We start from the raw sequence: 9870 nt of genomic DNA, 5'->3' as shown, positions 1-9870 counted from the left end.
TTCGCCTCTCCATAGAGACTCCGGCGTCTGCGCCGTGATGTCCCAGATGCGCTTTAAAACTAATTGAAAGGGTCCTGTGGTATATGTTTATCTGAGGAAGCTATATAAATCGTGGGACCCCTTGCTGTGAAGAAAATCAAAATTCTGGCCGTTGTAAATGTTGTGATATGCCAGCCCCTTGTAAAGTGGACCCGGTAACCCACCTAACGAGCAGTCAATCTCAAACACAACATAGAAGCAACCAAATAAAGAAGTGCACCGGCTGTGTGTATGTGTGTGTTTATGGTCAGGGAATAACCACTGGTATAACAGCAGAGTAATTTGCAGGGGGAAAATATTTACATTTTCAGGTAGGCTACCTGGGAGAGTTGTTTCCCACCCGGGTCGGCCCCTGACGCACGCACGCGCACACGCACGCACGCACGCACACACAGACACACACACACACACACACACACACACACACACACACACACACACACACACACACACACACACACCGAGATGGTCCCACTCACAGTGAGAAGACAAAGACACGGTAATCCGATTAGAACCAATTAGGCGTGAGATTCTAAAGGCAGCAAGAGCTGAAGCCTCAAAACACTGTAGACATCTGGGCACTCCCAGAGAGAGAGGGAGAGCGAGAGAGAGAGGTAGAGTAAAAGGAAAAGGAAGATGAACTCAGAGAGGGATGTTGCGGGGGAAAGAGGGGAGTGAGTAATAACGAGAGTGAGAGAGGTTGTAGAGATAGTGGGACAGAGAGAGGGAAAGAGAGAAAAAGAGAGAGAGACTGTGACTGCAACTGGAACTGCCGGTTCCTGAGACAAACAGGAAACTTATCGCGCCCTCTCAGCATCCTCTCCTCCTCGCACCCTGGACCAGCGCAAGACAAATACTCAGCAGGTATCTCAGACAGCGGGAATATCTATCAGATAGGCCTATCTACAATTTCTATTATAGAAAGGCTACATCATTTACAATAATTTATATTACTTTTATTGCAAGAGGCAACTGGGCATCATTTATGATTTGTCTCTTTAAAACATTTGGTGAGTGCTGCCCTGTCTTATCCTAATGGACTATATTGATGAGGATTATTCTCAGCAAATAACTTTGGAGTGAGCACATGGCTTTCTTGTTATGTCATGTTTTATTCCAATGTTTTATAGCCTAATGGCATGGTTTGTTTACTTACTTTTATAGTTGGTTTATTTGGGTGAAGAGCAGTTGATCTACTTTGTCATTTGTAATATCAACACTATAATAATTTCACTGATTACGCAGTTTGACTAATGTCAAATATCCATACAGACAACTTGGACACATCTGGACCCGCAATTCTCTGATCTGCAACTGAAATTATTTGGTTTATTTTCAGATTTCTCCGTGACATCGGGCTTTTGTCCACATAGATCCACAGATAAACGAAGCCACCTAGAATACCATAATGTTTTACTTCCACTGTCCCCCTCAGCTGGATGGAGAATGTTGTCGGACTAATACATGTAAGTAGGCTAAACCTTAGCCTAAAATGCAGCAACTTTTGGCTGAGTCGCCATAGATAGGCTAGAACGTGTTGACTGTGGTTTTATCTGGGAAAAGCAGGCTTATAACTACTTCAGTCTATAACTTCTCTATCTTTGCAATCAAGTTTAAATATCTGTAGCCGATTGCTACCCCTGAATAGGCTGTAAGAAGAGTGGTTTAGGTTGTATGACTCTGCAATCATCTGAATAACATATTTGGATCACTTTATTTCATTGTGGTAAATAAAGTGTGTGTGTGTGTGTGTGTGTGTGTGTGTGTGTGTGTGTGTGTGTGTGTGTGTGTGTGTGTGTGTGTGTGTGTGTGTGTGTGTGTGTGTGTGTGTGTGTGTGTGTGTGTGTGTGTGTGTGTGTGTGTGCGTGTGTGCGTGTGTGTGTGTGTGTATGTATATATATATATAGCCCCGGGCCTGAGGCAGGTGTGTTGTCCCGTCTGCAGCCACATATGTTTTGGTGTCATGCCTCTCAGACCGGGACATCAATGTTTTCATGGCTCTAATAACATGAATACACTAGATCATAGTTCGTTTCAATGGGCCATCCTATTTACTCATATCCTAAAAATAAACAACTGCTTAATTAGTATTTTGTTCATTTAGGTTTGTTATTTTTGTTGTAAAACTAATTTGCAAAATGTTTCCATGTCGGGTTTTAAGTGCAAACAAACAAAGGTATATTACATTTATTTATACCGACAAGTATTTTTATTGGAACATTTCTTAGATGATGTTGTTATGTTTCCAGTGAACACCAACGGGTTTCCCAACCATTCGTCAGCAGGTGATTTTGATGACGGCTTTCTGCGGAGAAAACAGCGTAGAAATAGAACAACATTTACGCTGCAACAGGTAGCAACCAATTATAAAACTCTGGACTGCTTAGAAATGTAACTCTGTAGACTACATTGTTATAACGAACTGAATCCAGTGTGAACAAAACCATGTGTCAAGCTAGCTAGGCTACACACATTTAATTTTCCATAATAATGTTGACAACAGTTATTATGATGATGCTTAACATTATTTTCACCATAAAAATAAAATGTATCACTTCCTTATTGCTTGCAGTTATTTTAGTTAATAGCATTTTGTTGCATAGTTAGACTAGTCATCTTTTCCCTCTAAAAGTAGGCTAGACTACTTACCAAAACAGACATTTTGTAGATTTTGTAGATTTCGTTCAAAAACCATCACACCAAAACATAGTGTGTAGTATTATGAATATGAATAGTATACTCACATAACTTTAAAACAGCATATTATATTTTCCCCTTTCTCAGTTGGAGGCTTTGGAGGCTGTGTTCACGCAGACTCACTACCCCGATGTTTTCACACGTGAGGAACTGGCCATGAAGATCAACCTGACTGAGGCGCGTGTCCAGGTGAGCACACACACAAGACACTCTGTCATTCTCTTGATGCGCTTTAATAATTTATCCACTTCGATCTAAAGTCCCCTGTTTTGGGGACCTGCATTGTTCTGGTACCAATTCCGACCGACATTTTCACTTATAAATCAATCTGTGGACGCCATAGATTGGAATGGTTTGCATATAGCAGTAGCCCTGATTCTCACAGACACATATACTGTATATGGTGTATAGCAAGATGTGAAATCTGACACCACTTGAAGCTGGGATGTTCCTCCTACCATTTAATTTGCTTTTCCGACTGTCCATCAACTCCAGGCTGAACCCTATGTCACAGCCACTATCAACACATATGCCTCTAAACCTTTCGTCATAATGCAGTGGAAGAGAGTGATTCTGTTGCTGTTGCACATTCAGAGATCAATTTATAGCCAGTAATCTAAAATAATACATAGATTTTAAACAAAATACACTTTCTGTTTGTCATAGATGGACAATATTAATATGAGCTGAAAGGTGAGTTCCTACCGAGTTCAGGAACCAAAGCTAGAGCTCTGTGAGATGTTCACAGCTATGGGGGCAGATGTTTTGATAAAGAGAGACCTTGAGAAAATATGGACATTTTCTCTAACACTAAATATACAAATATGTATTTTACAGTTTTATGGAAGGTGAAATCTTATAGTTAATCATTTTAGAAATGTATTATGTTATATTTAGAACATAAATAAGTCATTTGAAGTCTTATTCGTACAGTTTTGTTGAATAGGAAATACATCATATAAAATATAAATATTTACTTGAGCTTGTGTCCTCAAAAGTGACTACACACTGGCAATGTATGACTATTTTTTACCAGAAAGGTGAGATTTGAACCTTTCTTGGAGTATGCAGCATTACCAGTTATTGTTTATGGCCCTCTCATGATAAATGATTACTTTTGGGGATTAAGTAGATTTCATTTTCGATTACATTTAGTTACCTTTAAGACGTTTTAATAACATCAACATAATGGTGAATATTAGATTAAGTTGATTAATCGGTCATTCAAAATGAACCAGCGATAATGTTCTTCACTAATTTGTCGACATCTCAAAGGCTAACAAAAAAGACATCATCCACGTATGTCCATTTCCATGGCTCGGAAAATAGAAGCATAAGGGATGCTTTTAAAGACAGCAGTAGATAAAAATGTTAAGACAGCATTAAGGATGTGCACGCTCGCACCGACACACGCACATACACACACACACCTTAACATTATTTAAAAATTTGTCCATTTATATTCTGCCCCTGCCCTCCACATATGCGTGGTTATAAACTTGTTCAGTTGTAATTGAATTCAGTGTGTCCTGTATGTAATTCCATGCATTCCTGATTTGCTTTTGGGGTTTGTTGTGAGCGCAGATCTAATTGTAGGAAATATAATAGTTAGGCTTTGCTTCCCCTGGGTCATCTTACTATCGCTTAAAGCCGACAGCACGCTGCATAATAGAATCCCGAGCTGTAAATTAGGGATTGTAAACAAATTATTCTGGTCTAATCCGATTACAGCATTCTTATTATTAAATCTGAACATGAATCGGATGCAGCATACAGGGGACATTATTATTAGAAAATAAATGTCCTTTCTGTTGTAGTGTTGGATGGCTTGTCTTTATGTGCATGTCAATGGATTTCCCCCCTCCTTAAAGCAGCAGCCAAATGGAGATTAATGTTGCAATTACCGGCCATTCAGAGAGACGGGATCACGACTCTTAACTGTAAGGTGCTGTAAGGTGCAGGGGTGAGATAGTAGTCTCACAATGACAGCAAGCCGCCATATTGTTGTCCTGTCACTAAACCAAACTGTTGTCCTTTTCTTTTATATCGACTGAATGCGATTCGTTTTGTTTGGATGCTGACATCATTGTACCTCGGCTCGTCACACAATAGTGACTGTTCTGTCCCGCGTGCAGGTTGCATGCAGCCGTTCTGATTCGCACTCCCCTCCATTCCATTCACACACATCATGATTAATGCGTGCGCGAGCGCAGTCTTAATCGAATCTGATGTTGTCAAACAATCACTAAATAGGGGAATAAACGACTTAATCACAGTTCTCTCACTCAGGCACCCAACTGTTATTGGGAAGTCATTAAAATATGATAATGAAAAATTGCTCAATTAAATGTTGTTATAGGAAATGACCTTCATTCAATTAGGATATAGTAGTTGGCAGTATGTAGCGGGCTGGAGACTATGGGTAGGTGAAGTTTGGGAGAAGTTGCAGTGCAAAGTCATTCAGGCAGAGAGCTTGAGTCCAACACACACACACACATGCACACAAACACAGGGACTTTTATACCTTTATATTATCATGAACCAAAAATGACATTTCTTTTTTTTGTACATTGGATAATAAGATAGTTCAATCACCATATTTCGGTGCAGAGACATGATTCGTGAAATCTGTCAATTTTCTGACCGACTGTATCATACCTTCCACTCCTGGGTGCATAAATACAAAGATGCTGGTCAGTGTCTCTTTTGAAAATAGATTTTATATCAATGAGACGAAACAACACGTCAACATACAAAAGTAGGTATTCGTTAGACTACTTTAAATTGCACAAAGGTGAGAGCAACATTTCGTTTTTTCCTCCTCTCCGCCTGTCTAGGTGTGGTTCCAGAATCGTAGGGCCAAGTGGAGGAAGACGCAGAGAGGGAGTACAGACTCCGACGGAGGTAAGGAGCAGATAAACGAGGGAGGCACTCCTCCGTCCAGGAGTCTGAACTCCCAGTCTCCTGTGGACCAGAGCAGGAAACAGAAGGAACCTCTGCATCTCCAGAGGTGAGAGAACAGGGATGTGGACATAGATGGGGACAGAGATGAGTTTCTGGGGAGTGTTCCCCTTCAGAGTTAGGCCTCTTCTCCCATTATAAGTTTTTACCAGTGGCCAGTAACGTTGACACTGTACACTGTCATGGGGTATTGAATGCCTGAATTTGGGGATTCTGATTTAGCCACTGTCCATGGTGCTGAAATCTTGCTCTCCCTGTGGCCACTAATGTTGCAACTGTACCTCATGGCAGCTGTCCACTGTTACTTGGTGCTGAACAACAGATCACAGGAGTCTGATTGTGCAGCTGTCCGTGGTGCTGAAATTGCAGATCACATTTATTTGCTTGTTGTTTACATCGGACCTTCCACACGTGATTAATTCACCACAAATGATAACCCATCTTCCCCTCCTCTCTCCTCCTCACTCCTCTTCACTTTCCTTCAGTTGCAGGATAACCATAATCTCTTATCTCTGCTCTGAGTCATTTTAAACTAACCTCAATCCTCTCTCTCCCCCCAGTATAAACCGAGCCGTAGGTCCTGGTGGGCCGTTCTTCCCATCCTGTCTACCAGGGACCCTCCTGAACTCAGCCACCTATGCTCAGGCTCTGTCGCATGTTGCCACAATGAAGGGTACGCAAGATTCAGAACGTAGCACAGTGTTACAATGTTGTTTTTCATCACAAAAGTGGGGGCTCCTTTTATATACGCTGTGGCATTCAACATACTTTTGTACTACCTGAAATTTGAGATGCGCCATATCATTCCTTCCGCAGCTGTGGGTGCAGTGTTGTCGCTTGATTCCTAGATCTGATCTATAGGCTATATAGGCTATTCATCAAAGTAGTGTATTTTGCATTGATAACCAAATGTAATCTCAGAAACTGTTCAAACAGTAAACCAAACAACAAGAATCCACTCACAAAGCTATTTTGTTTAGAAGTAATAACAGTTTTTTCCAAGCTATTGTGAAATGGTAGAACCTACTGTAGCCAACTAGCTAGATACGTGCTTTTTTCTCTGTGAACTAAACATGATGACGCTCTATTTTGAGCCGATATTGGAATGAATACACAAGCAGCATATCAAACCGGGATAATGTTTTACACTAAACCGTCAATATAATATACAATATATGACCAAAAGTATGTGGACACCTGCTCGTTGAACATCTCATTCCAAAATCATGGGCATTAATATGGAGTTGGTCCCCCCTTTGCTGCTATAACAGCCTCCACTCTTCTGGGAAGGCTTTCAGTAGATGCTGGAACATTGCTGTGGGGACTTGCTTCCATTCAGCCACAAGAGCATTAGTGAGGTCGGGCACTGATGTTGGGCGATCAGGCCTGGCTCACAGTCGCCGTTCTAATTCATCCCAAAGATGTTTGATGGGGTTGAGGTCAGGGCTCTGTGGCAGGCCAGTCAAATTCTTCCACATCGATCTTGGCAAACCATTTCTGTATGGTCCTCGCTATGTGCATGGGGGAATTGTCATGCTGGAACAGGAAAGGGCCTTCCCAAAACTGTTTCCACGAAGTTGGAAGTACAGAATCATATAGAATGTCATTGTATGATGAAGCGTTAAGATTTCCCTTCACTGGAACTAAGGGGCCTAGCCCGAACCATGAAAAACAGCTCCAGACCATTATTACTCCTCCACCAAACTTTACAGTTGACACTATGCATTCGGCAGGTAGCGTTCTCCTGGTATCCGCCAAACCCAGATTCATCCGTTGGACTGCCAGATGGTGAAGCGTGAGTCCAATGGTGGCGAGCTTTATACCAATCAAGCCGACGCTTGTCATTGCGCATGGTGATCTTAGGCTTGTGTGAGGCTGCTCGGCCATGGAAACCCATTTCATGAAGTTCCAGACGAACAGTTATTGTGCTGACATTGTTTCCAGAGGCAGTTTGGAACTCGGTAGTGAGTGTTGCAACTGAGGACAGGCGATCTTTACGCGTTATGCACTTCAGCACTCGGTGGTCCCGTTCTTTGAGCTTGTGTGGCCTACCACTTCGCGGCTCAGCCATTGTTGCTCCTAGACGTTTCTGCTTCCCAATAACAGCACTTACAGTTGACCGGCGCAGTTATAGCTAGGCAGAAATTTGATTCACTGACTTGGAAACGTTGGAAACGTGGTATCCTATGACAATGCCACGTTGAAAGTCACTGAGCTATTCAGTAAGACCATTCTCCTGCCAATGTTTGTCTATGGAGATTACATGGCTGTGTGCTACATTTTATACACCTGTCAGCAACGGGTGTGGCTGAAATAGCTGAATCCACCAATCTGAAGGGGTGTCCACATTTTTGTATATATAGTGTATATATATATATGCACGTAGATCGACGGAGAGAAGCTTGTAGTAACCTTAACAGTTAACACAACTAATGGTAAGAGGAGAGGAGGAGGCAGGTGATGGTGATGATGATGATGGTGGTGGTAATGATAGACAAACCCTACTGTATTTGTAAGAAACCCTAAAACAATTTTCTGACCCTGACCTGTGTGTTTATTTATTTGTGTGGGTATGTGTGTATAACCAGGCGGTGGTCTGTGCTCTTGCTGTGTTCCTGACCCCATGGGCCTGTCCTTCTTGCCCCCCTACGGTTGTCAGGGCAACCGTACAGCCAGCGTGGCAGCCCTGCGGATGAAGGCCCGTGAGCACTCCGAGGCCGTCCTGCAGTCAGCCAACCTGCTGGGGAATGGCCATGGGCATGGCGCTGGAGTAGGAGGCCTGCCCAGGGTCGGGGTATCCGGGGATGGGTTGAAAAGGCCCAGGATGGAACCTGCCCTGGGAGTCATATCTGGATCAGTGTCGGGTGTTTCTGGAGCCGTGGGGAGAGGAGCAGGGGGCGGACTTACTCTCAGCCCAGGCTCCAAGACCCCGACTCAGGGTAGCGGGTCTGACATGAACCCCGTCTGCCCCAAGGAACCACTAGAGAAAAAGTGAGTGTGTGTGTCTGTGTTCGCTGCACAGAGGAAACAGACGTACGGACAGTGAGGATGTACAGACAGACGGACGGACTGGGACTTTAACTCCTGTAGTGTGACTGTGCCTGTTGTTATGACCACTTTCCCTCTCCCTACTCCCCCTAAAGCACAAATATGTAAGTAAGGAGTGGGTACCCGGAAAATCATACTATATGGAATTAGCTATCAAGATATTTATTTGATTGTGATTTATTTATTGTGGGTGAATATTGCTGAATGCCGTGGGGCTGGTGCAGAACCCTTATAATGGACTCTATATGGGCTCTTTGTAAGGGATAACTTGAATACATTGTGTGTGTGTGTGTGTGTGTGTGTGTGTGTGTGTGTGTGTGTGTGTGTGTGTGTGTGTGTGTGTGTGTGTGTGTGTGTGTGTGTGTGAACAGAGACCCTGGCTGATGTGAATCTGAGGCATTTCTCTTTCTCTCTCACCTTGGCTACACACTCTTCCTTGTGTACTATTAGAATATTGTGTTACAGAACGTCACCAGACAATGTAACATGTTATGTTTGTATTCTTATGACCACATGTAAAACACAACGTGAAATATTGACGATTCCATTGTTTCACTGGAGCTATGGTCATTATTGTTCAGGTTTTTAGGCTAGCGACCAGAGAGAACTCCAACTAATTATTTATTTATCTTGTTTAACTGACAGGGACAGTGCACATGAATCAATATATACATTTTCACATCAGTAGAAGCTGACGTTGCTTCGCTGTCCCTTGGCTAATAGATATGATACAACAGTTGTGTTGATATCAGGGCTGTTGCTAATATTTATTCAGTCTGTTTGCACTTCTGTAGTATTACTAGCGTTAGCCAAACCCAGATCACTTTAGTCCTGTTGTCTAAAACAATTAAAGATGTATTCTCTCCTGTTGCCTCCCGCCACAGCCATCTGCTCCTATCCATTATTCATCAGCTTCCCTTAAAGCTGGAGAGACGAGAGCGATCATTGTTCTTATTATTTATTTACTTTTAGGAACGCCAACGCCACTCACTGTTTTTATTTTCTCTCTCTCTCTCCCTCTCTCACTCTCTGTCTCTCACTGTCTCTCTCTAGCCTTCTCCACCTCTCTCTCTCTCACTCTCTGTCTCTCACTGTCTCTCTCTAGCCTTCTCCACCTCTCTCTCT

General features: G+C 42.7%; 1 protein-coding gene across 1 annotated transcript; it reads left to right on the top strand.

Annotated features, from left to right (window-relative positions):
- Positions 1 to 519: 519 nt before the first annotated feature.
- LOC129853878 (dorsal root ganglia homeobox protein-like) lies at positions 520 to 9626 on the top strand. The gene is made up of 7 exons (XM_055920352.1): positions 520 to 903; positions 1379 to 1505; positions 2289 to 2392; positions 2824 to 2925; positions 5574 to 5746; positions 6258 to 6370; positions 8286 to 9626. The coding sequence occupies exons 2-7, from the start codon at positions 1448 to 1450 to the stop codon at positions 8690 to 8692; spliced, it is 957 nt and encodes a 318-aa protein (XP_055776327.1). The 5' UTR covers positions 520 to 903; positions 1379 to 1447; the 3' UTR covers positions 8693 to 9626.
- The last annotated feature ends 244 nt before the right edge of the window (positions 9627 to 9870 follow it).

Source organism: Salvelinus fontinalis, chromosome 1 (genome assembly GCF_029448725.1).
Source record: "Salvelinus fontinalis isolate EN_2023a chromosome 1, ASM2944872v1, whole genome shotgun sequence".
Lineage (NCBI taxonomy): Eukaryota > Metazoa > Chordata > Actinopteri > Salmoniformes > Salmonidae > Salvelinus > Salvelinus fontinalis.
The sequence above is the reverse complement of the archived record's forward strand: the minus strand, read 5'-3'. Positions and strand labels throughout refer to the sequence as shown.